Source organism: Battus philenor, unplaced genomic scaffold (genome assembly GCF_028537555.1).
Source record: "Battus philenor isolate CCGP_79_NKW_IND1 unplaced genomic scaffold, ilBatPhil1.0.hap1 SCAF_6, whole genome shotgun sequence".
Lineage (NCBI taxonomy): Eukaryota > Metazoa > Arthropoda > Insecta > Lepidoptera > Papilionidae > Battus > Battus philenor.
The window spans coordinates 10,913,769-10,940,276 of NW_027181726.1; the positions used below are offsets into that span (position 1 = coordinate 10,913,769).

The 26,508-nt window shown below is 29.8% G+C and overlaps 2 protein-coding genes across 3 annotated transcripts; both read right to left on the reverse strand.

Moving 5' to 3' along the window:
- Window positions 1-3,178: 3,178 nt before the first annotated feature.
- On the reverse strand, window positions 3,179-18,983 carry LOC137930272 (sorting nexin-13-like). 2 transcript variants are annotated; one of them, XM_068773494.1, is made up of 23 exons: window positions 18,801-18,983; window positions 18,606-18,717; window positions 18,259-18,473; window positions 17,911-18,134; window positions 17,245-17,397; window positions 16,838-17,010; window positions 15,672-15,788; window positions 15,182-15,296; window positions 14,971-15,096; window positions 14,326-14,546; window positions 14,179-14,246; window positions 14,063-14,109; window positions 12,896-12,988; window positions 12,631-12,744; window positions 11,261-11,394; window positions 10,632-10,844; window positions 9,774-9,870; window positions 8,684-8,760; window positions 7,232-7,350; window positions 6,277-6,345; window positions 5,581-5,687; window positions 4,336-4,449; window positions 3,179-3,871 (listed from the first exon to the last, which is right to left on the reverse strand). In XM_068773494.1, the coding sequence occupies exons 1-23, from the start codon at window positions 18,911-18,913 to the stop codon at window positions 3,765-3,767; spliced, it is 2,928 nt and encodes a 975-aa protein (XP_068629595.1). In that variant the 5' UTR covers window positions 18,914-18,983; the 3' UTR covers window positions 3,179-3,764. The 2 variants fall into 2 exon arrangements, with proteins under 2 accessions (XP_068629595.1, XP_068629596.1); XM_068773495.1 differs by lacking the exons at window positions 3,179-3,871; window positions 4,336-4,449; window positions 5,581-5,687; window positions 6,277-6,345; window positions 7,232-7,350 and having other exon boundaries at window positions 8,683-8,749.
- Window positions 18,984-22,709: 3,726 nt separating this feature from the next.
- Window positions 22,710-26,437, reverse strand: rogdi (rogdi atypical leucine zipper). Its single transcript, XM_068773496.1, has 7 exons — window positions 26,341-26,437; window positions 26,179-26,250; window positions 25,855-25,986; window positions 25,472-25,629; window positions 24,257-24,377; window positions 23,975-24,184; window positions 22,710-22,903 (listed from the first exon to the last, which is right to left on the reverse strand). The coding sequence occupies exons 1-7, from the start codon at window positions 26,374-26,376 to the stop codon at window positions 22,835-22,837; spliced, it is 798 nt and encodes a 265-aa protein (XP_068629597.1). The 5' UTR covers window positions 26,377-26,437; the 3' UTR covers window positions 22,710-22,834.
- Window positions 26,438-26,508: the final 71 nt, after the last annotated feature.

Consider the following 26,508-nt stretch of genomic DNA (forward strand, 5'->3'; position numbering starts at 1 on the left):
ATGATAGAAAATATAATTTATAATGGATTTTATTTATTTTAAATTATGCGTAGTCTTTACATAATTTTAAATGTAGTTACCGTGTATTAAATTTATCAAAAATGAAGAAAATTTTTTAGTAATTTTAGTATTTTTGTATAAATTTATGTATTTTACTTTTCATATATTTCTTCCTTTCACTCCATAGACGTCTGCTGCAAGGCATAGGTCTACCCAAAAGATATCTATAGGGAGATATACCATAATCGCCACGCTTGTTAGGCAGGTTTGCGGTCGCAGTGTTGAATTATTATTAGTGGTACGCAGACTATATTGTAAATTTAATCCAAGTGCTTATATTATTTAAATGCGCTTTTAATAAATAACCTTTATCAAATTTATATTAAAAATGGCATTAAATCCTTGTACAAATTTTTTAACTAATACAAATAAAGAAAAATGTATGGTCAATATAATATTACTACATTTTTCGGCTCATACTTGACTTATATAATCTGTTCTATCAAAAACCATAATTGTATCTCGTGAACATTACTCCATTGATTTGTATACTATTTTCATTTAATGTATAATACTCCAAAAAACTAAACATTGCACAAAAAATATATTCAACAATATGATAGACAATTAGGTCAAACGAATTAGGTCAAATATTATAAAGTTGCTATAGATAATTTATAGTAGTAATTTTTGTACGTACAAAATTACATCTTTAATAGAATTCCAGATTATACGTATTTTATAATCTACATTTACATCGAGATCCCGTTTAACATTCATAGCTGTGATATTAGTTTCAATCACTTGTATCCTTGTTTACTATATTGTTGAAATTGAAGTCGCAGGGGGTAAGTCACTCAGCATACTGAACAGATGCCCGCTGGAGCCTTAAGGTTTTGAGTGGAAACCACAGATCGGATATAGCCACCTAGGACGACCATTCACAGAACGGCAGATGACCTTGTTAAGGTATTCAGAAAACGAAAAATTCAAGTCGCTTCTAACCGGCCCTCTTAGAAGACAATTGGGCAGGTTTATCTCCAATACTAGAGACACTACGGCTGAAATGATGATATTTATTATTGTAAAGATTTAAATGCGTGATGTTTATTAAAATGAAACAACATTATGTAATACAAACTCATTTATTTAATAAATACTTATCCATGTTACAATAATTAGTATTAAAATAACAATAGATCGTTGCAAATGGAATGTGGTCGCTAGCAATCCTACGTGATGCGTTAAATGGGCGCCTAAATGCTGCGTATTACAATGAATTTAAGTAATATCACGGTTTACTGCAAAACTAGCGGTTTTGTTAACAAATAAATATCAACTTTATTTTTCGCGTGACAAAGATTAGTTTCACATGAACTGTATTATTCACATAATTATTTATACTAAAAAAGAACATAAAATGGTCTTGTTTTATTGCCAAAATGAAGACTGAAATAAATTCGGATTTTATTACGCATATATGGCGGGAAATATAAAGAACATTAATAGTAATCAACTAACAAGTAATTCTTTTTTTAATTGTTATAATTGTCGTCCAAATTTATGTATAGCTTTCAGGCATTTTAAACATCATCCCAGGTTAATGTTACCATAACGAAATATTATTTCTAATGATATGTGCCTGTAACAGAATTAAAAAATAATTCATTGCTTTTTAATGTATTCTTATTTTCTCTTAGACTCGTAGTCGCCACTCGGCCCCAACTGTCATCGGTTGTAAAAGCGATGTGCCACGCCCACTGCCATTTCAGACGGACAATTCTTAGACCTACGTCGGTGACATACATTCTTCTGCGTACCACATATCACCGAATTATAATTAAAAATTTAATATTTGAGATAAATATAAAGAATCTTACCAATACATTAAATCCATGTTTTATTAAATTTTTGGCTGTATGAAATATGGCGCAATTTTTATATTCATTTACAATGCATTTAAGAGCAATTATTTTACTAACTTAAAAAAAATTAAAACATATCATCTTTACGGAATTTTACAAAATATACGTATCTAATATATAGTACATTCAAAATCAATGTAATAATAATCGAATACACCTTCTACGTTACAATTAAATCTTGCAATATAGATAACTTTATATTCGAACAACGTATATCATAAACGTATATTTGTTTACAAAAATATTTTTTTTTACGGGTTCAACACAGACTTAATTGATAATTTAACTAATTTTTCTAACTATGTATTAAAAATAATGACAATTAAATTAAAAAATCTTATTTTTAATAATAAATAATGACAGCTGACATGACCTCAATGGCGGGAATAATTCTAACAAAATAATTGTTTTATCTACAACTAAAATAACCCTTTCTTAATAGTTTTTAAAAAAAAAAACATTTAAATAGTGTGGAACAGTGACGATTTGCAACAAACTTTCATGTGTACAGGGTGATTGATTATAGATATAAAAGCTTCAAAGGAGTGAATGTAAAGCTAATTTGGTGTCAAATAATTAATAGTACAGGCTGTCCTAAAAAAACAATGATAATAAGAAAGTTTTTTTCTAACTCTGATTAGTACATTAAAACAACAAACAACAAATAAATTATTATATACTATCTGTTCCTGCAGATATTTTATTGCCAGGTGTAATCAGCCTATCCCATATTATTACAGTATCAGAGTCATTACTTTATTAGAAATATATTTAGAAGCTTTCACCTACAACCAATCACCGAAAATTACTTCGTAATAAGAATTACGTGACATTTGGAAAACTAAGCCTATTAATTCAAACTTTTTCCTAATAAACCAAATATTTTACAAAACACAAAAATTACTTTAATTTCACTTAAAATATCACAATTTTCGTCATCTAATTTGGTACAGCTTTTAGACAAAAGCAATAATTTCCCACGGTTCCATGGTAATAAAAATCTCAAGATAATATAAAAAATACAATATATTTTACAAATGCGACACTAACCTTCAGAAATAACAAATTTTGTTAACTAACTTTGAAAATACACTTTTATACTGATATACAACGTAAAGACATAAATTTCTATAAATATTTTTGTGTGTGATAATGACTAATCAAATATAGTACCCGACATTTGATGTGGCACGTCAAAAAAATTATATAGTCAATATATATAAGAACAAATATTCTGGAAAAAAAATATTAAGTAATAATATATTTTATAATACCGGTTTTAACTACTCTATATACATATACATTATGTATATAGTGTATTCAACACCGATCTTAATTTCCGACCTGCCAAATCAAATGCAGGGCACTATAAAAAAATTTAGAACGTCTTAACGGGTCATCCATGAAAGTAAATTCTCAAATAACTAAAGTATAACAGTGCTACCAAAAGCGCTATACCACTCGTTAGGTATGCGCATGGTGTTCGGTATCGGCCACTACCTTTTTCGTTTTCGGCCACCTCTTCGCCGCGGTTTACTTAAGTTTATTGTTTCAAGAATACAAATAACGAAGAAGACAAAAAGAATAACAAAATATTACTCGCTGATAAGGAAATGTAAGCGCTGATAGATGGAACAAAAATAAATTGTTTAAAATCAATCCATCGTCTTTACATTTTATATCATTACATATGACCTCAAGTTATTCTATCAACTATATTCGATTTTTTGGCATAATGTCTCACCGTATAATACTGAAACATTTTTCGAGATAAACTGAATTTTTGTTCGATATTCGAAACTTCGAGTTATTTACAAATTCAACTATCTAAAATCGCATTCATAAATTAACGGACTTCTTAGATGGCGTCACTCGCAAAGAGTTTGAATACAGCTTCTTGAATAGTTCTTGGAAGTTGTTGTCGGGGAAGAGATTTATTAGAGTTGCTAAAACAATTAAAATTATTATCAAAAAGTGTAATTTAAATATATATTAGTAAACAAATACAATCCACTTATTTTAACACGAAAAAATTAAAACCTGTCTTTTTTGAACTAGACATCTGGCCAAATGGCATTTATAGGTACATATACTATAATCTTATGTAATAATAAAGCCTTTTATTCCAAGAATTTTTTTACATTTGTTAAAACTGTTAGTAATTAATTATGTGTTAGATGTGGTATGTCCTGGGTTCTGGATCCCTGTTAGGGTAAAAGCCTTTAATCATTCTTTTATATAACACAAATATTTTTTTTAAATTAATAGTTATTACAAGTTTTTTTTTATTGAATCCGTCGTTTGGATGTCTACAGCTAGGCATCGGTCTGCCTAATAAAGGTTGGTGTTACTTTGGTTCCTCTATGGATCTCGTATGGAAATAATTTATGTTCCACATGAAGGTACTTACCTTCTAACAGCACAAATATGAGCCTCTTATTGATTTCTTGCGTTTGTAACATGTCGAACACTGTAAGCAGGCCTCTTCGTGCCGCGTCGGAGCCGACAATATGCCTTAAGTCGTCTAAAAAATTAAATTCACAATTAATTTATATAAAACTACATATAGTTGTCTACAACTTCGAGTAAAGCACCTTCGACAATTACAGTAAACACGGCCTGGATATTAGACATCAACTTTGTTTTGTCCATATTTTAAAACCTACTAGTCGACTGAAGTATTTCTTTATATTGCAAATGCAAGGAAATAGTGGATTTTTTCATTATCTATAAGAACCACCTAAAATGTATTAAGTAAATTATAAAAATATAAATTTAAATCGTTAAAGTCGTTCTCATTGTATGGCGTGGATGTAAATACGAATTCGTTTTTGTGTTTGCTGCCCGAACGGGCTTTTTAAAATTAGTATATCCATATAAGACAACTTCTCTCGACTATGTAGGTATATGCTTCAAATAAACAATAAATCATTGTTCTGAAAACAAGGGATTTATTTTAAAACTTTAAACACGGTAGGTAGGTAATAATAATCACACACTTAATGTTTTACACAATGAACCTACCCGAAAACAGTGAAACGACATTTAAAGTTTATTATTTGAATTGTAGATTATTTTTAAAAGTTTACCCTGCAATATTTAAAATTATCACTTTAACATTTCAAATACCAGCTGCTTTACCGACCAGCGACCGAAGCAAAGAACGTCAACATGAACAGCGCCATCTATGAAGTGTCAAGGTTTTACCACTTTTTTACTTTAAGCCACTGTTTTACCGATATTAAATAAGCGCGTAAAAATATAAATTAGAATTATTACAGAAACTAGTTTCTTTACATCCACGCTAATTTTATGTGCACCTTTAAATGGGTATGGTACTACATTAGACTCCCATGTTTGTCCCATTTGATATTTGTTATGCTTAAGAATTTAATTAAATAAAAACTAATAAAATCGCCAGGCTTGGCAGGTGAAATGGCGATCACAGTGTGGTATTATGGTACGCAGACGACGCTGCTACTTCTGGAAACTTGTTTGTGAGCACTGGCAATCCTATATAATTAATGCAAAAAGTGAATTATACAAAAGAATGTGTTTCTGTGTTTGGAAAAAAATGTTAATTAGCCTTTTCTAAATTTCCTTCAGTCTTAGTTTTATGTTTCATGTTAATTTTTAATCAATTTAGTTATCTTACCGGAGGCGGCTGATAGTAAAGCAACCTTCGCAGCAACCCTTGTTCTGGCTTTGGTAGCCGAATCTCGTGTTGTTTGTTTTGCACTATTTCGGCTCATTAGCCATTGCCTATAAAAAAAATTTACGAATATTTACCACATTAAATTTTAATTTTTAAACATATAAAAAACAAAGCCAATTTTTATATTTTATTAATATCGACATACGCCTTTCATAGATTTCCAAAAGATCTGTTTGGAAGCCGCCTGCCTATAGCGTATTGTAAATAGATAGATATGTATCATATTATCTGTTCTATAATCATGTAAAACGCAATAATTATTTAATTAATATGAAACAGCTCCAAAAATGCAACAGTAATATTTGTGAAACGAAATAAATACATGTCAACCTTTCAGCTGATGTAAAAGAAAATTTTTATGACTGTCTTTATAGACCAATAGATGGCGTTAGGTAAAAAACCCAAAGTTATTTCAAAAATTAACATTAAATTAAATCGATATCCACGCAAAAAAATAAATATCTATTTTTTTATTTAAATTTTTTCTATACGAACCCCTTAAGTCGGGAACCAAAAGGCATAGCTCGCCTATAGCAACACCATAATCTCAAGTACAACTTAACGTATAGAACTAACTAATAACATTTTGTAACATAATTTGAAGAGTTTTTATATATAACATATTCATAGACTTACTTAACAGTTTTCAGATACTGGACAACATTCCGAGGTGATGTAAGCGAGGAAACAAACTCCAGAACTTTCCTGTAATTCAAAACAAGTTAATGTGAAAGAGAGTGCGGTTGGTACCCCTGTTCCTATTTTGATTTACTCGGGCTGATGGAGAGATATCGGGGCTTGAGACGCGGGTGGGGTTCCGCATATGCACGCATAGCGCAGGCCCTGTAGGTGGAGGCGCAGAGGAAAGGCTTCCGTGCAGCCGCTCTGCGCAATGCGAGCCATCAGCACCACAGTATTTATAAACATACCGCACATAGTACAATGTATGGATGCCCCGTAAATCAACATAAAGCTAACACTGCTGATAAGACGTGTGGTGACTAACCCAGGTAAATGAGTAAAAAAGTAAGGTTATTAAATCTTTTTATTGCGTATTTTGAGTGTTTTGACAATTTTTTTTTAATTATTATTATTACTTTATAAATCTCTATTTTTTATAACTATATTATGGGTAATTAGGTAGCATGATGATGAGTATTTAAGATCATTTGAAGTATTTTAGGAGATTGAATGAATGATTTTAAGAAGACTGGGAGAGTAAAGAAATTAAAAGCAGAATGTGAAATATTTAATTAAAAATGTAAGTTCCCTGTCCCTAAACGAGATAGAGTAGAAAGAGAGGCCCACAATAATATCGTTTATTTATTTATTTACTCTTTTTGTACACCATAGACAATAAAGAGGAATATAAGAAAAAAAAGAAAGAATTCATGTGGTACAACAGGCGGTTTTATGCATTAGTTTTATGCATAGGAGTATTTAGGCAGTTTGGGTGTACGATCATATCGTATTTGCGTAGAAAAGTTGTTACATAAATAAGAAAATAAACAACAGGTGCTACACAATATCCGTTATAAAAAAGTGACAAGTTTAAAACAGGTTGGTCTTTTAAAAAAAAAATGCAACTCACTTATTAACTCGATCCGCTATTAACGTCCGAACAGGAGCGAGCAAACGGCGTCTCAACCACAGTCCTCGGATTCCTAGGACTTCTTCCAGCAGCCGCAGGGCAACACTGTCGTCGCCGTCCTGGAATGACATTCAAAGTAGTTTTGTCATATTCTGACAGGATCACTTCATTTACACATCATCCCCTATTCCAGCCACAGAACGGAGTCTTGGGCATAGTTCTTCGCCATAGATTTTCTGTTTGTTGGAAGCGACTTACATCCAGTCTTCCAACGTCATACGCCGTTGATTTCGCGGTCGAAGTGAGCAGGCAATTAGAAAACGAAAGTGTCGCTATCCTCATGGGCGACTACAAAAAGCATGAATTAAAATAAAGAGTTGGTAAAATCCGACTACAAAAAGACGAAAAGTTAATGGTAGTAACATGAAAAAGAGTAAGGTCTGTTATCCATGTCCTTGAATAAATAAATAAATAAAAAGTATAATGCCGCGAAATAAGAACCAATTTAATTAGGAATGTAGACGAAGAAAGAAAGGCGACTTATGAAAGAAGATCATAACGTGAAAAATGAAAGTTTGTGAAAGGTAAGAAGAAAAGAGAAAAAGGATATGTGAGGAAATAAATAGAGGAGAGAGAGCAATAAAAATAAAGCATTAAAAAAATATTTACACTTGCATTTTAACGTCCTTGCCCTAAACAAAGCAGGGGGAACTAGAATTAAAAAATGTCCTACGCTATACATGCCAGATTGAGGTACAAGGATTTGTCTACACATTTACCTACATTATTACAGTCAAATGAAACAAATCATTCGACATTAGACACTACCTGTCTCATGACATAATACTAACAACATGGAATCAGGAGACCCATAGGCGAATGAAAGCAACCGATAGTCCAACAGATCACCAAGCTGGAATAGGAACAGATTGCCGATGGGGCCTTAAAGCTCTGGAGTGATGACCACAGAAAGCACAGCGTAAAACGTTTACCATGGACACACGATTTGTTAAAGTTCGATACGACTTTCAAACGGTCTTATTGAAAATAAAGGACACCTATGTCCAGCAGTAAAAGTCCTGCGGCTGAAGTGATGATGAACATTTTAATATTGATGTGTTAAAGTACGTTAACAGAAGTAATTAGGCTTAAGGTTAAAACAAATAAACAATAATATAAGAGCTATACTGACGAACTTGTTTCTAAGTTATCAAAAACCAATGGTCTTTGATCAATTTTATAAACTTTGCGAAGCTACTGCCCCTCCACCCCCATCCTACCCTCCGTCTTGCCGCTTAGTACATATCTAAGGCGCGGTATAGCAATTTCAGTAGCACCGTAGCCAAGCAAATTTTATATAATGGGAGTGACAAACCAATAACTTTACTTGTACGAAATCCGTCAGAACAGCTAATTCATAGGCCTAATTTGCAAACTTCAGGTTATACTCACATCTTGGCCGTCTGACGAGTTCCCACTTTTCACACCGTCGAAGCTCTCACTTTTCCCTTGGAACACCTTAGAAATACCTGTTCATTACATCGACGATTGAATATACTGAAGTCTTGATATCATCAAAAACAAATTGCAAACCTTTTCTAAAACATGAACTATCTCTAATACAATAACCTATTTCATTCATAGCGAGACATTGACTAGCACGTTTTTACAGACCATTTGTTTCATTATATTGTATTCGCCAAAAATAATACCAAAAAATGGACGACTTATTTCGTCTGTTAGTAATAACAAGATAAGGATGCGTTTACATGCATTTGTAGTTTACACGATGCGGACGCGTTCTCTTTTTTGGCTTGTTTATGAAGTGATTTCTATTTAACATATGATTTCCGAATTATTACATTTATTCTTACGCGATTTCTTGCCTAATGTGCGATTTGGTTCTGGTACTTTAGAGGCCACTTCAAAAAAGCCCCGCTAATAATCTTAAAAAAAAATTAACTATCTCTCTGTTATCGCTGTCGCAACTTAATTCAAATAAATTGAATAGCTAGGTCGTATCATCGTTAACGTACATATTGACTAAACACACTTCTTGTAAAAATTTTATGTAGCGCATACGACGTTTGAGTTGATATATTTAATATCTTAGTACACGAAGTTACAAAGTATTTTAAAAAAATAAAATTCGATAACTAAGATATATATATATAAAAGGCGAAATGTGACGGCAAAGGGATAGGTATCTAGCTTTATTACTGTAAAGAGGTACAGACTACATGCGATCAGCGCTCTGGTATATCAAATCTGGTGAAACTATAAATGCAGAAAGACAAACAGCGTTTATTTCTTCAAAAAAAAAGTAAAAAAAATGCCGATGTCTCAAGAATATTGGTTTGACAATATGTATCTAGTCCAATGACGTCATCACCATAGTCATTCATCATCAGTCTTTAGACGTCCACTGCAAAATATAACCCAATTCCAAAAATCACCTCGATGACCTATCTCGCGCTGCCCGTTTATCTAGTCTATAGTACTATATCAACATCATGCGAAACATTTAGTTTTAATTCATTACCGTCCATTACGCCGTCGACAGTGTTCACAAACTGATCCGGCATGTTCTTCAACGTTCTCATGCCGGCCCTCAAAGAGTTCACGAATAGTGCGTCGATCTATAAATACAATAAACCACAGTGAACAATAAACTATAATTATACGCTGCAAATGTGTCTTGGCTTCTTCACTCAGTGAAGATAAGTGGAACTTAAGGCTGGCCCTAAATAGACTCAATGACCCTCAGGCTTTTAGTCGCGTTGTACGAGGGTTGCTTGTACCATAATACGCCGCACTCCCTACCATCAGCAACTAAGTGGAGTCTTACAACGGATGCGCTTGCAGTTAATAGAGTGAAGGATAATCATCTTCTACGACAAAATAATAGTTGCCGGTGTACCCAAACTCTTGTGAGTACTTCCTCTCTTGGTCCAGTTGGTCTTTGGATGCCGAGTCGAAGGAATCCGTTACCCGAGTTAAGAGAAGAGGCTGTAAAATGCTCTGGATTCCGGTGTGCCTTTACCAGCGAGTACATCTAGCTTGTATCAGCTATAGACACTAGTTTAATTTACATACTGACTCAACGGCCACGTATCTGGTTAACAGCACCTACATCATCCGAAACCATATACAAATATAAACATTTCACCTGGATCAACCATTTGGTTTGCTTTCAACAAAATGGTTTCAGTTCGAAAAGGATAGAGACCGCTTTACATAAAGTAATTTAAATCGGGACTAATTATTGCTTGTGCGTTATTTAGCTGATTGAGCAAAAACACCACAACAATACTAATATAGTCATCCATAACGTATTTCTTATTTTAGTAATTTATAAATATTTTTCAAGTACAAAAAAGGATATAATTGGTAATCTTACCGTATTCCCATGTCTTTCCGTCTGTATTTCAGGACTCAGAAATCCACCTAAATAGTCCTGAGACAGCAAAGCCATGTACCTAGCGTCCATAGCTATACTCGTTAAACTTTGCAAATAATTGTTGAGCATTCTCTTACGACTCTCGAGGACCGATCTCGATGTGTTTTGAAATGTTTTCTTCGCCGGAAACGGCAAGCTTGATAGTTCAGGCCACTGTAAACAAAATCTCGATCCTAATAAAACAGATTTATTTAAAAAATGAATCGCTTAATGTGTTGCTAAAAGCAAAACTTTCTGATTTTCGTTATAGCGCGAATTTCAGAGAAAATTTATTAAAATTTCGAGAAATATAATAAAAACCATAATTTTATAATCTACCAGCTAGACAAACAATTGACGACAAATCGAAAGAAAAGATGTTTGATTATTCTTTTACTTTCAATTTTTTAATGAACGAAAATATTTATCAATTAATATATCATAGGTCGAGATTGTTAGCATTAGTTATAAATTATATAATCAGTGAAATTTTCTTTGGAAAATAAAAATTTCCATTGATTTTAATAATACAGAGTAATTAGATACCGTCCTAGCCATTCAAAAATAGTAAAACAAATATATGTAATTACCTTTTCTTTTATAGACGTGTGTAAATCATAGAAATCACTATATCTTCTGTATATATGCCACACCTCGTTGTCGGAAATTCGTGTAACTGCTATGGCGTATATTCCAAAAGTACGCCCCTTGTCTTGCACGAGCGCTGAAATCGTCAAGGTAGACGACTTAATATCGCCATTATTTTATAACATTTATTATTTTTTAATTTGTGGGTTACAGTAACCTCCCCGTTTTTCTTTTTTTGATCGGAATACCACTGTTGTTCAAATGGCATTTGTAGATTTCGCGGGTTCGAGGCAGCAGGGTGCACATAGCCTAAGACCTCTTTTAGAGTATCAAAGCTCGAGGGCTGCCGGAGTAGCTTCGGCTCAGGCCTCTACTATTTCATCAGATTGAGATGCCGCCATAATGAACTTGTCCAAGAGCCTCCGTGAGGGTGTGTCGGGTTGGTCTATCACATTGATAATAAAAAAGGCCAAAATGTCGACTTGATCGGTTGCTATATCACTACTACTACTTCAGAAAGCGTTAGCGCCGGAAGAAGTGGCAGAAGAAGCTCTAGCAACGCCATCTAGTATAAGGATCTTAATTTTCGTCTACCAGTTCAGTGCGATAGCTAAAGAAGTAAATAACTACCACCATAACTAATCAAGAACCGGTCAACCAACTATGAGTGTAGTGCTTAAAGATTCAGTCTTTGAAACTGAGACAATTTGTTTATATTTATATCTTTACTTTTTTATTTATAAATCATACTATCATAACGTACATGGTTACATTTTATTTGCATATCTAACAATATTGTTGTTAAGCTACCGCTACTGTCCTTCCTCCGCTCTCCCGTCTAATGGTTAAGAAAAAAATTTGAATTCGAAATACGAATTCTGCCACTGGACACCCTATACTATTATCCCCTTAAGATAACGCTAGTAAAGCCTAATTTCTAAGAAACTAGAACCGCTATAACACGAAAATGTGACAATTGTACTTATGTGAACTTTTTATCGTTTATATACTTATTTATATTTTATCGTAATATAAAAAAAACTAAATAGTTGTCAAACCTTGCTCTTTCTAAAAAAGTTAAATAATTTTTACTGGAATTATTCTATTCAAACTTGAAGAACTATGTAGTGTGTATCCCACTTTAAGGTAAACGCCCTGTTCGTCATACATCAATAATGATAACAATGTTATATCCATTAAAAAGTATACTTTTAATGTAATGTCTTTGTATCATTTAATAGTACTAATAAAAGGATTATTGACTTCTTTATGAAGGTATAAAGATCATTGATCGTATGTAACTCTTATAAACAATTTTAAAATAAACTACTAACAAAATTTAATATTATATAATAAGTGCGATATTACTTGCCAGTTTCAATGATGTATGCTGAAAGTGGTGAATATATATTTTTAGCTCTCTGGGTTATTTCCGAATGCGAGAGTGAAAGTGCATTCGCGTGCGTTGATGATAAGCTAGATGGCCCTGTAATTCAATTATTTTATATAATTAATAAAATTGTGACTACGTTCAATATTTACATTAATAGAATTGAATATAGAATTTCCACAATAGCATCACTGCGAAAATATTTAATTGTATTTCAATGAAATTACGTTTAACCAAACTAACGCACCAGAACATTCATTGATCATTCTCTGCGCCAAATTTCCCACCACGTCGGACCGAGACCGGTTATGTCGTGCGCTGGACAACGATATCCCATCAGCTGTAAAAAAATACACACATTTTTATACATAATATAAAAGGTTCAATATTCAAAACTCAATCGAATTAATTAAAAAAATTAACGTAATGGTAATACACTAATTTATAAAGTTTTCTAAATTCAGATTACTAAAAATTAAAATTTATTTTTGTTATTTATCTATCTAAAATAAATTGATGTTACATATTTCAGAGAAATCACGATATACAGTGTAATTGTAAATAGACGTAAAAGCTTTAAAGCTTATATGTTAACCCCTTTATGTTAAACTGTCATAAATCAAAAGATACAAATATATTTTTATTAGAAATTATTATGTAGCCACTGTAGATAACACGATAATTAAATAAAACAATTTTTTTCGTTATATACATATAATGCTTGTCAGCTTCATTGAGTTTGAGGAGGAATCTCGCAAATCCTAGACCCTTTCACTAAACTCAAGGACTCACACAGGAGTCTTGGCATGGATCGTTACATTATTTTTTGTATAAAACTGAAAAAAGGCCATCAAGCTTTTGAGTTGCTTAGATACTTGAACATTAATATCCTCATATTAACAAAAGAACAGTAATATTTTATAAAATTACACAGTCAATATGTATATTGATAAGTTATATATGTATATCAATAAGTTATAAATACTTCGTCTACACCACATAAAAACAATCTACCATGAAAGTGCAATTTATACATAAAAGTAACAATAAATGTACCCATAGTACATTTTTTTTAAAGGCTATATATACACATACTCTACATTAATATACTGTTTCAGACTAAAAAGGTATTTAGTGTTAAATAATACCAAACATATTGCATTTAGGTAAGGTGTGACTCTTGTTACATGGCACTCTTCGGCTAAATGATCTCGGAAAAGTATTAGACTTTTTTGGAAGATCATATTTAATTTTAGATTTAAAAAATAACTTTGGCAACTGTGTTAGACATGTCTTCATTATTTTCTTGCATTTATCTGCGAGTATAAATTTTATAATAATGTTATTAAAAAACAAAAATTAAAAAAAATTGGTTTTAATCCCCATCATTATATGTGATAATTCTATCTCTCACCTGTATATTTTTTTGTATCCACCTTGTAATCTCTTTTATTAATATCACTGAAAATTAAAAAAATCATATTTATTTTTTGTTAATTGAATAAAAATTAAAAGAAATTAAATTTATACCTATTTTTTCTCTCTAGAGTGTCTTGATCGTTATCCATCATAAAATCTGCCTGCCAGGATGGATCATCCTTAACAAATAGCAAAAAAAAAACATGATTTAATTAATTATAATGTGGCATTGAACACAATCTATATATATATTAATACCTCTAAAGCGTCACAAACGCATTTCTGTACATCATCAAAGCATGTCACTGGGTTGTTAGTGAACTCCTCACCCTCTGTTGTAATCTTTCGCACAAGTTCTGCATGACAATTTTCAGGCACACCCATTATTGGTGGACGGTTCGGACCTAAGTAAAGATCACACAACTCCAAGGCAGATGATCGTATATTATCTAATACCGCTTTGGTTGTATGTGGCGCATCTAAAAAAATAACCAGAAATGGCTTAAAAACAACAATCCAAACAATAGACAACAATTTTTACATCCATTTAAATTACCAGAGTAGCATGATATATTAAATTATTTGTCAACACTACACACCCAATTGTTATGTGTACACTACACACATTTATCAGTGTTGCTACAGCTTGTTATGTAAATAATGTAAATTTTATAAAAACTTATTATTACAAATAAAAGTTATTATATGGCAAATTAAAGATCTGAGTATAATATAGTATAGTAATAATATATTTATATTATTATGTACATACCATACACAAATATAAATTTCATCATCTTCATCATCACTTCAATGCAAAACCGTCCTGTGCTTGCCGGTCCACTGTCTCCACTCCAGAACCTATTACTATTAAAAATTATTAAATAACAAAAGTCTATTTACCTGCTTCATTAAGTTCTATATCAAGCAGATACTGTGCATTTGATTTCCAAGCAGCAGTGGCCCTAATAAATTTTAACGACCTCATAACCTCTTCCGATACTTTCTCAACAGTATTATTTGATGATCCTATAATGAAAGATGAAAATCAATAACTAACCATTAGATCTTTACCCTCTTAGCCTCTTAACTCTTACCCAAGTTTTTAACTAACCTTCCTGGGGCCCCAATGTGGCTCTCTTAGCTTGAATAATCCTTGTTAAATATTGCAGGGATGACAATTTTTGTCTATCCTGTAGATCCCATTCGCCCGCGCTATCCCGAGAATGCTAAAACATTTGAAATTACATTAGTATTTTTAGTACATTTTTTGTTTATTATAACAAAAAAATTTACAAAATCGAACTGGTAAATGTTGATATATATCAGAAGCTAATCTCTATTTAAGTTTTGCTTTTTTCAAGTGACAATATGTATGTCGATAAGTTTTAAAAATCATATTACATATATATTAGATATTGTAGGCTAGCATTACATCTTCGGGTTACATATTCCATGCATGCTTTTACTACTTCTAATATGAAGAAAATCTTTAAGATAATTGTTTTGAAACCTGGTAGTATCAAATTTGAAGCAATGATGTGGAAATACGGAAAAATTACAACAAAAATCATGAAGAAGTATAAAATAATTAAAAAGCTTACTAATTTTTGTATATCCTTTTGTACGAGCTCCAAAGTTGCATCTAACTCTTCAGCATCCCCGCAGCACCTTATCACCAACAAGAATAGCTCAGATGATAAACATGAGTCACGACAACACTATAAATAAAAATATAAATATCATCAGCAAATGAAAATGTTGCAGGTTCATTCCGATTGGATCCCTTTTAGTCATATATTTAAGGTCAAGGTATACCATTATAAGATACCTCAAGTAGACTTCAGTTCTCATCAAATATGGTTCTGGCATTCTCCCCACGTTGTAAACAACTGATAACTATAAATTATCAAAAGTGGATAATAATATGTCACAAATAAAAAGTGCCAAGACAAATAGGCTAATCAATAAAATATTTCAGTTATTTTCATACTGTTCTGTCCCATGATATTATATATGGTGCAGTGCTGCTGATTTTAATTCCATATTTATTTTACAAAAAAAGAACTGCATGGGCTATTTATAACTTAAATTTTTGATTGATTCTCCTAAAAATGTTTTTTAAAGGAATTGGTATTCAACATATAAGTGATAACATATTATTTAAGTGACATAATTTATATGAATAAAGTCACCGACATGTGTTAATACAAGAAATAAAAATAGACTCAAACTCATAGATTTCGTCTTCAAAAAGTTACAATTCCTTCATTGGGCCTTAGTGTTTGCATATATAATAAAATTCCACAACATATCTTAGACCTTCCTTTATGCTTTAACTCTAAAATTAAAAGTTTATTTTTGAACAAATCTAATCATAGCATTCAAGAGTTTCTAGTTGATCCAAATATGTGGAACTTGATTTGTTAACACTATTTACATTATTGACATTATAATGTACACATCAAAAATTGTTAAATTTCATTTAAAAAGAACAACTGTTGAGATTCTGAAGCTGATTAGCATTCTGAGCTGTTGGCAGCTTACTGCATATAATGTTAAAATAATTGATTCAAAAATGCAATATATATATTTTTATGTATACATATTTATTTATATGTATGTATACATACATATACATATATATATATATATATATATGTATGTATAAGTAATGGAAGCTGATAGCCAACCTCCACTAGTAGATATATATATATATATAAATTCTACAAAACAATCCTACATTTTGCGTAATTAAAAAAATACTTACCGTTTTTATAATTGTCCTATTTAAATTATCTGGATCACTCAGGAGATTAATCAATGGGTGTAAAACAACTGATGAGAGTAAATCAATAATTATTAATTTTAGTGCATGGCATTTCCATGCTTCTTCAGGTGCTATTAAGTACAATACTGCTTCAGAAATTTCATTTAATAATGCTGAAAGGACAAAATTAGTTTTTACACTATTAATGTTTGTTATTTTGAAATGTAAAAGTAAGATATTTAAGCAATTATAAATAGAATCTCTGTCATGAATGTCAAAAATTAAAAAGAAATATGTAGTTATAAAAAAACATTTTAAAGTTAATTACAAAATGTTTTATCATTATTAAAGCAAGTCAATAACATATTTTGGCAGAAATATTTATGTAGATTCAATTGATAGAGTACCTATTTCTTTTTCTTGATCTGTACAAAATATGTCACGGCAGATTTGCTTATTTTCCATGGAACATTCTAAATCGAAAAATAGATCTACTAAACTTTTATTATTAATAGTTTCAGAGCTACCATAAAATTTTGATTTGCCGAAAGTTTGAGCATCTGTAAAAAAAGTAACAACTTTAATTAATGAAATAAGTCACTTCATGATAATATACCTATAACTTGGTGTGTAAGACAGTCTTGAACCTTATACAGAGTGATTGGTTATAGATGTTCAAAGGTTTTAAGGGGTAAATCACTTGCTGTGAACAAATGCTTTTTCCAAAAATTAATACATTCAGAAAAATAAAACCTTGTAATGATAATATAATTTAAAAAAATATTTTTCAAATTTCAATCACATATTAAAATTAATTATTATTTACTATTTGTCCCTGCCGACACTATACTGCCATAAGTTGACTGTTACATTTCAATAGAAACAATAAATTATTGTAACATATTTAAGAGTGATCACTTTACACAAGGTCTTTCGAAATAGGTGTAACAGCTATATCGTTATTGGTGACAAGATCTTTACATTAAGTCCCTTCAAAGCTTTTACACCTATTTCTCATCAACCTGTATAATCTCAACTAAATATATTATACTATGTTTATCTTTTAATACTACCTGGAGACCATGATAAATCAGTTTCACTTTTGTTTCTTCTATGGGTTTTCTTTTCTTCTTGCTTTTTTGGGCTTTGTTTTGTATTACCATTTGCAATTTCTTTGGCACTCAACAATTGTATGTGTTTTAATCTTACCCTAGATTGCTTAAATAGTTTCAAATGTGTTGTTAATTCTTCAGGGAACCTAGATGATAGGAGATGAATCCAGTCTACAACCTTGACTCTAAAATGTTAAAGTAAAGATAAAAATACAAAATATGAAATAAATCGTAAAATACAAAATAAAATATGAATACTACATTCAACTTAGAACTTTTCAAACAGATAAAATAATATATAATTCATACCTATTGGCTACATTAGCTCCTGCTGTCAAGACCAACCGTTTAATAGAATGTGTAGAAAATTCAACATCATCAGTTATAATTTCATACCAAGAATTAACATAGTCATTGATTATTATTATAATAATTTCATTTAAAAAAGTATCCACTGTCTCACTACCTGTTATCCGATTATCAAATTTTGGTAGAGATGTTTGAGCTTCAAAAAGATCCAAAACCTGTAATATTTATATTTTTTCAGATTAAAATATGCAAAGAATGTACAAAATGTATACTAAAAAGCCTTATTAAACAAAAAAAAAAAAATTCTGGGTTTGGTTTTTTTCGTACATTTTCATTATTTCACATACCTTAGAAGACTGAATACTAAAGTTCGTTGGTTGGAGAGGATCATCTAAACAGTTAATATCCACCGAAAAAATCTTCCCACTATCATAGTTCAAATATAAAATAGTTGAGACCCTGTTCAAATGTTAACATTTATAATTATAATACTGTAAAGTATAATGTAATAACCTCTATTTAAATAAAACAAGTGTGTTTACCCGACGACAAACGAAATAACGAAAGTGATCAAAGCTAAATACAATCCAAAACCAAGTAACGCAATTGTTATTACAGAAGCTAAAGCAAACCATCCACCAATTCGGCGAACCATTTCTTATTCAATAGATCACATCAATTTTCATCAGCGAAAAAAGGAAAACTTCAATCTAAAAGGAGAAATCTGTGAAATTAACAACTCTGCGAAAGTTTACAAAAAATAAATATGTCAAAAACATGACGTGATATGTCAAAGTGACAGATGACATCGCATGTGCTGTGACGTACTTAGTTCATGTGATCGATATACTCAGGTTACATATACATCGATTATGAAGACGCGCTTTGAAACTTATTGTGCTATTGTTCTGATATGAAACATAAAAATCTTGGGTTGCTTTTAACGATTTTCATCAATTAAATATACAACTCAAAACGATTAGTGTTACTTATGAACGGATTATTATACGATTGTGTAATAACACAATATAATTTAAAATAAATTATACCAAAATATAATTTCCAATGGATGTATTAGAAATAAAAAAGTACATGTAACAGCATTGTTTTATTTAAATACAACACGACCACAGTAAATGTTAATGCAGTAGAACTAAAATAGTCTTTAGACTACCTTATTTAATAATACTAATATAATAAATTTATTGTCAAACATGTCAAATTAACAACTTGATCGCAATTAGTTGACTATATTTTCTTAGTTACAATTATATATATAATTATAGATAACATTATGACGCCCAAATCTGAAATCGGGAGAAACAATACTCTTCGTCTTAAAAACAACGTAATTTCTGCATTGTTATGTAAAATGATTTTGATAGACATGTTTTGGAGACAGGATAAAACACTTCAATAAATAAACCACTAAATATTTCAAGAGAAAAGTGCCATAACATGTAGTGCCATGAATACATATTAACTTTTTTTACAATCAGATTCTTTCGAAATTATTAAATGGTACAATGTAATTAATAAAATCAAATTCCCACAAAAATTTAGAAAGATTGAAATATTGTAAAGTAAAAGGAAAACAAGTACTCTTAGGTACAGTAAATCATGGTAATATTACCATGAACATACAATTTTAAAACAAATTACATAAAAACTTATACTATATGATTATAACCTGCATTCGTAACAAAATATATTTTTTATAAACAATTCTTTGGAAACATTTTAATATTTTTACATCATAAATCATTTTGACTGAACAATATTAAAAAAATATAATGACGATACGTCTAAAACCGAAATTTATAATTCTGATTATGATGCATCTACTCAATTATCTTATGTATAAAATTAACCTCGATTAATCGATTTTAGAACTTAGAGGTACTACATTCACACGACCTCTTTAAAAAGCCTTATTTTAGTAAGTATTTTTAATTTCTAAGAACGAAGTGGAAGAATTTAATATAGGATAAAAGGCAACACCACTTCAATTAAACGCTGTTTTGTTTGAAGATGCTAATGTACGAAAATAAATTAATTACGATGTGCGTAAGATAAAAATATAATACTAGTTAATTGAAGCTACCAATAACATTTTTTAACCTACACTAAATCAGTTTTTAAATAGAATTTGTTTGTAATATGTGTGTACGTTAGAAATTTTTATTAAAATAGACAAATGGAAAAACAAAGATCATCTCTCTAAAGTTCTGAATATTAGAGATAAGAAGAGAATCTACAAACGATGCCATTTAAATTTAGTTTATTATCTTAAACATATCATGTTAATCGAAATATAGTGGAAATAATGTAATTATTAAAGTTAAAAATTATTTTTCACGCTGAAACTACGACTTATTACAAATTTCATAATGAGCTTTAAGTTAATAAATTCATTTTTTTCACAAAAGGTATCAAGATATTGCTATTACGTTTCATAAACCCTTTTTCGTTTAAATAATACTTGTGGCACTGGGTTATTTATATAACTAATTTCACTACTCTACAGGGGTATACAATTAAGTTCTTACGTTAATTTTTAAATTACTATAGTGCATCCTTATTTTATAATTATAGACGGTTTTATAGCATTTCTCATTTTTATAATATAAAATCAGATCTTTATGGTTGAAAATGCTTATTTCAGTTAACTGTAAACTGTAAATATTCGCCGGACCAAGCTAATAGAGTATACTTTCAATAATTCTTTTTTAAAAAAGTAAAATAAACAAATGTTGCGACAATAATTGAAAAGAAATTTAAAGATGAGTTTACAAGCGGCTGCTTTTTTAAAGGCGTGCAAATAAAGAAAATATATATTAATTTTCTTTATCAACGTCTTTTCAGTTAGTGTTAATTGCTATACCAATCTCCTTGTCGATTTATGGTTCATGGGTACTAATTATCAATTTCGAGAAACACGATGTCGTATATTAATCATTAATCAAAACAAAAACGCGCACTTTTTTAAAGGAATTAACTTAAAAACACACCTTTTAAACGACGTGTATGTAAACACATCCTTATAACTTTCCAATGAGATAAGTTTTATTTTTCACCCATTAATAACCTTGTCCGACGAACACAAAATAGTTGTAAATGTCTTTCGTACTTTACAGTAAAATAATATTTGTAACTTCATTTATGTTCGGATTTGACGCAAAATTCAGACCGTCAATAGAAATATTTGTTATAATACTACAATACTCACTATTTAGGTGCTATGGCAGTAAGAATGCGTTTATGAATTAATTTGAGACTGGCTTGCTATTTTGATATATCTTGTAATAAATGAACATTTTAATATTTCGTATGGAAATAGATCTATTTTTGTACTAACAGTTATTTCACCTTACTTTTAGTTATCAAGCACATACAAACTTGATTTAACAAACAGATTTATCGTCTGGTTTCAACCTCATTTATAGTAACAATAAATGATTTCAAATGAGAAATATTTATGAATCTCATCTGAAAACATTTTCGTTGGTACCTGTCATATAATTAACAGAGGTTTAGTATATATGTCATGTTTTAATAAAGCGTTACGTAATATAAAAGAAATCATACCATAAAAACCAAGATCAAATCTGAATTTTCTAACTTCATCATATGTGGCTGGATTAAAATCTCATAATTCAAAATAACTAGTTTAAACATCTTTTATATTATTTAGTTTAGTATTTGGTGATGAAAAGCAATTTTTAAAAAGATTCTTTCTTTTTAATTGTTCATCTATTAGAATTTATTAATTTGATTGGTTATAGGCAGGTAGCGTCAATTTGGAATAAAGATTTTTTTTAAAAAACCTATGGAATACAAAGTTTACAATATAAAGACATAGTTACTTGAAAGCACCACAAAATATATTGATTGTGTATAAATAGTGTTTATTAATACCTAATTTATTAATTATTTTAACATCAGACAAAAAATTTCGTTTTTTAATTCATCTGACAAATGCGAAAATCTTTCACCATTAGGGTGTTCGTTTTCTTAAATAACTATGTGTTCATATATAAGTTTATACATTATATTACAGTCATTACAACATACTCAACAAGAACATCAACAATGGACACCATAACTATATGTGTTGTAAAATGAATATAATTATTACAGTTATATGTATATCAATTATAGGTTAATTTACCAATACATACAAATTACTGCTTACATTATATCTTTCTCACAATAAGAGCGCGGTTGCAGCCCGGCAAGAACACTTTATGTTAGCAATGGACAAAGAAAGATATAATATTTATTATTTAATGCAACATTTGTCCAATTTTTTAATTAAGGTGGAACAAACTTTCCAATTTAATTATAGAATATATCGATGTTTCGACATTATTTTTTTTGGTATTTATTTGCAACCAGTTCAAACTCTTATTGTGTACGCGTCCTTATTTCGATAATTTATTAAAATACGATTCGTGGTGGTAATCCACATACTTTATTTATTTATTTTATCATTAATATAAATGCAATAAATATTTAGTTACGTGATAACAATAGGGATTGGACGTGTAAAGCGGCTATAGTGATTATATAATACTTAATTGAACACCATAGAAGCAGATCTTGATCCAACTGTGAAATCTTTGTATTGTGAGAATACACAGAGCTGAAAAAGGTAACACACCCATTAATTTTATAAACTTTTATTTAGCGTAAAATTATAGCTTTAATATAGCTAATTTTAATCATGAATTGTGTATAAGTAAATTAATTTACACAAATATTTTAAATCAAGCATATTAAAAAACTGTTATGTTATCTCTACATAGATGATTTATTTGCATTTGACGGCATTGCCCTTGAACAATCATCAGATAGGGGTTTATTCGTTTTAATGAATTCACTATTAAACAAAAAATTATACAATAATATTATAGTACATATAAAAATTAACCAACAAGTTATGGTGCTAATCATTCATTTGTCAGTGATAAATTAAAAATCTGTTCTAGATGACTGACCTCATTTTTCTTATCTATGTCAACTAAGTGTTATCTTTATTTACATAACCCGTTAAATAATTAGTATCGAGTAATGTAAAATGAATGTGTCTTTTCGTATAATCCTTTGTGAAATCTAATGTGAAAGGGTTGAATATTATATACCCTCTCCATGTTGAATTAGAAATAAAATAACATAGTAAAAACAAAATCATACTATTACACATAATCTTACAATTATGTGATAAATGCCAAAGTAGTAAAGAGAATATTAAATTGAGTATTTATTATAAGCATATTTCTAAAATTGCCGCTTAAAGCTATTTTTTACAATGCTTGAAAAAAAAATTATATTTAATTCCCACTTTTGACTTTACACTGATGTTAACACATTTTTGTTAATGCTTTAAATATTTATAGTTTAAAGTCTTTAAGGGATTTAAGGAATTGAAAAAGATTCAAAAATATAAATGTAATAAAACAGATATTTACATTTTAATAAAATATTAGTTACATCTCTCTCATGCTATATTTTCACTTAATAGAAAAAAAAGTTCATGAAATGTTAAAATTTATGAACTTTTTGTTCCATTAGTTGAATTGTTGATCTTCAGAGCTCAAGGTATTTTAAGCAGAGAAGATTGGACAAGTTACTGTTATGTGTTAATTTAGATCATAAATTTTAACAATGCGAAATAGTTAATATAAACTTTTGTACAGTGCAAAAACTATCTTACCTTATCTTTAAGCTGTTGGCACATATGCAATGCAGCCGTCAACATAAAAAGGACATCACTCAACCAAGGCACCGCACAGTCTGCCTGGCAAGAATCTATACGCATAGTACCATGGACTGAACTTAGCTGATAAGCTACGAATATCAGTTTGTGTGACTGTATATAAAATGATATTGCTAAATCTTCAGGTAGGTTCGGGGACAGAGCTTTCTGAAATTCCATAAAAATATTAGATTAATATTGAAAATATTAGAAATTTATAACAAATAAATTGCTTGTTACCATATTTCTACTCTTCATAAGTTCATCTATTGCTTTTTTCTTTGGTAAAACCAACGCCGTACGAGCCCTCTGCAGGGAACCAAGCAGGCATTGTATAATGTGTAATACTTCTTCTGAAGATCTATTTGAGACAATACACAAAATAGGAAAATTATAAATCACAATTTTACCACATAGATATTAATAATAATTTAAAAATTGTTCACAATATAATAATTTGCTTTAGGTGATGGATTTTATATTACAAAATGTTATTTTATACATTGAAAACAACTTCAAAGCTTTCTTTTGAAGCTTAGTCATCTGTCCATTACAATGCCGTGGTTGAAAGAATTGTAATATAAAATTTTCTAAAACCAATTTTGAGGTTTATGATGTCTTAAAATCTACTGCTATTAATTAATGCAGGTTCATATTTGAAACTCTCAAGATTCTGTTTCATTTATATTACATGTGCCAACTTTTTAATAAAATATTTATTAAGTAAGTTATCACTGCCATATCTCAGTTTACTTTAGAAAAGAATTATTTTGCAAAAAATTAATCCCTTATGGAGAAATCCAAATAATAATACACATTACAGTCAAAATAATAATAGGCTAAAAATTTAAACTCTTATACATAGTTATTTCCTAAAAAAAAGGTTTATAATGGCCAATAAAATATATATTACAAAATAAACTAAAAATATGTGCAGATGAATTCCTGGTTTCTCTAGTTATCCTATCTTACAATTTACCCCCAGCTGAGCGAATAAGGAATTCTATGTGAAATAAAGTATTAAGTAGTAGATAATTTTAAAACAATTTTAAGAAAATTCTTCCCACAGCTTAATGTTGGTGCATACTTCTTGAAAGTTTAAAAAGTATGTTTCAGTTTATACATTTATCAACTAAAACTTTCAAGCTGGTCATAACACATATATCTGCTGGAGTTAAGAATAAGCTTTAGTGACAGACACATGTAATATATAGTGTATTTCAAATTTTACCTTTAACTCTTAATGTTGCAGTTTTTCTCATTTTATAAATACATACATGCTACATATGTTTCATATAATACCAAGGATATATAATTCTTAATATAATAGGTACCTAACTTTACTTAACATACTTAACAATTAAATATAATATATATCTTTAACAAATAACCAATCATAGATTATTGCCAATAATACTTATCTTATCTACTAAAGCATATGATGTTATTTATTACCTGAACACATAATGTTTATCTACATTATCAATGTAACCAATTGCCTGTTGCAAATGATTAGCTGCATCTTGTATCTGCTGCAATTTCCATGGCCCATCTTGGTTAATAGATGTACGACATATTGAATGCATTTGTCTCAAAACCTTGAAGCTGATATCCTAATACCAGAATGATAGTTAATTTATAAAATTAAATTATGTAATTAATAAATTGCCACAATTAACAATAACAATGAGAAAGTACAGGAAAAACATAGTTAAATAATTAAAAATTAGAAGAACAAAAAGTTATGTGATTTAATTTAATTTCCGGGTTCTTTATTTTTTCATTCAAATACTATTAAGGATTTTTACCATTAGCAGTACAAAATTTTCAATACTCACTGCATGAGTGATACTGTCACCAGTTAAGGTCACAATACATTTAAGCTGTTCTGGCTGTGAAGTAAGAATAAATTTATCCTGCTTTTGACCTTCATTTCCATATAAAGGAACAGGGAATCTATGGGCACATTCCTGTAAGATAAACAAAATTTAATAAGTATAACAGATGAACAATACAAGCCTACATACTTGTTCTATCGTCTCATAAAAGATATATTTCATAATATATTCACTGGTACTGTAAATGTACAATAATTTTCAATTAGCCTGTTCATCTATTACACATTACAGATACATTGAAAATTATGCAAAGCTGTTACTTACTACTAAAACTGAATGGAGTTGATGTAATATAGCATGAACTTCTTCTCGAAGAACCCATTCAAATTCTTCTTTCTAAAATAAATTATGCATTTCAATAATAGCTAACTATTTATTTTATTATATTGAAATGTACACAGTATATTGATAATTAAACTGATTTACCAGATTTGCAGCTTCTTCTTTTTCGTTATCATTCATTTCGAATGATTTTATGTTTTAAAAAAATAATCAGAATATTTCAATATTAAATATTGACAGGTCTGATCCAAAAGACAAGAAAGACAAGACCCAAAATTTACAATACAAACGTCATCTACAACTGTTCTATCG

Coding starts and splice junctions, on each gene's coding strand:
- LOC137930272 (XM_068773494.1), bottom strand. CDS start 18,913: ATGGTTCGCCGAATTGGTGGATGGTTTGCTTTAGCTTCTGTAATAACA. Junction 9,871..10,631: donor CGGAAAGACATGGGAATACG/GTAAGATTACCA, acceptor TTGTATTTATAG/ATCGACGCACTATTCGTGAA. Junction 3,872..4,335: donor CATATTTGTGCTGTTAGAAG/GTAAGTACCTTC, acceptor TAATTGTTTTAG/CAACTCTAATAAATCTCTTC.
- rogdi (XM_068773496.1), bottom strand. CDS start 26,376: ATGAATGATAACGAAAAAGAAGAAGCTGCAAATCTG. Junction 24,185..24,256: donor TTATGAAGAGTAGAAATATG/GTAACAAGCAAT, acceptor ATGGAATTTCAG/AAAGCTCTGTCCCCGAACCT. Junction 22,904..23,974: donor GCCAACAGCTTAAAGATAAG/GTAAGATAGTTT, acceptor TACCTTTTTCAG/CTCTGTGTATTCTCACAATA.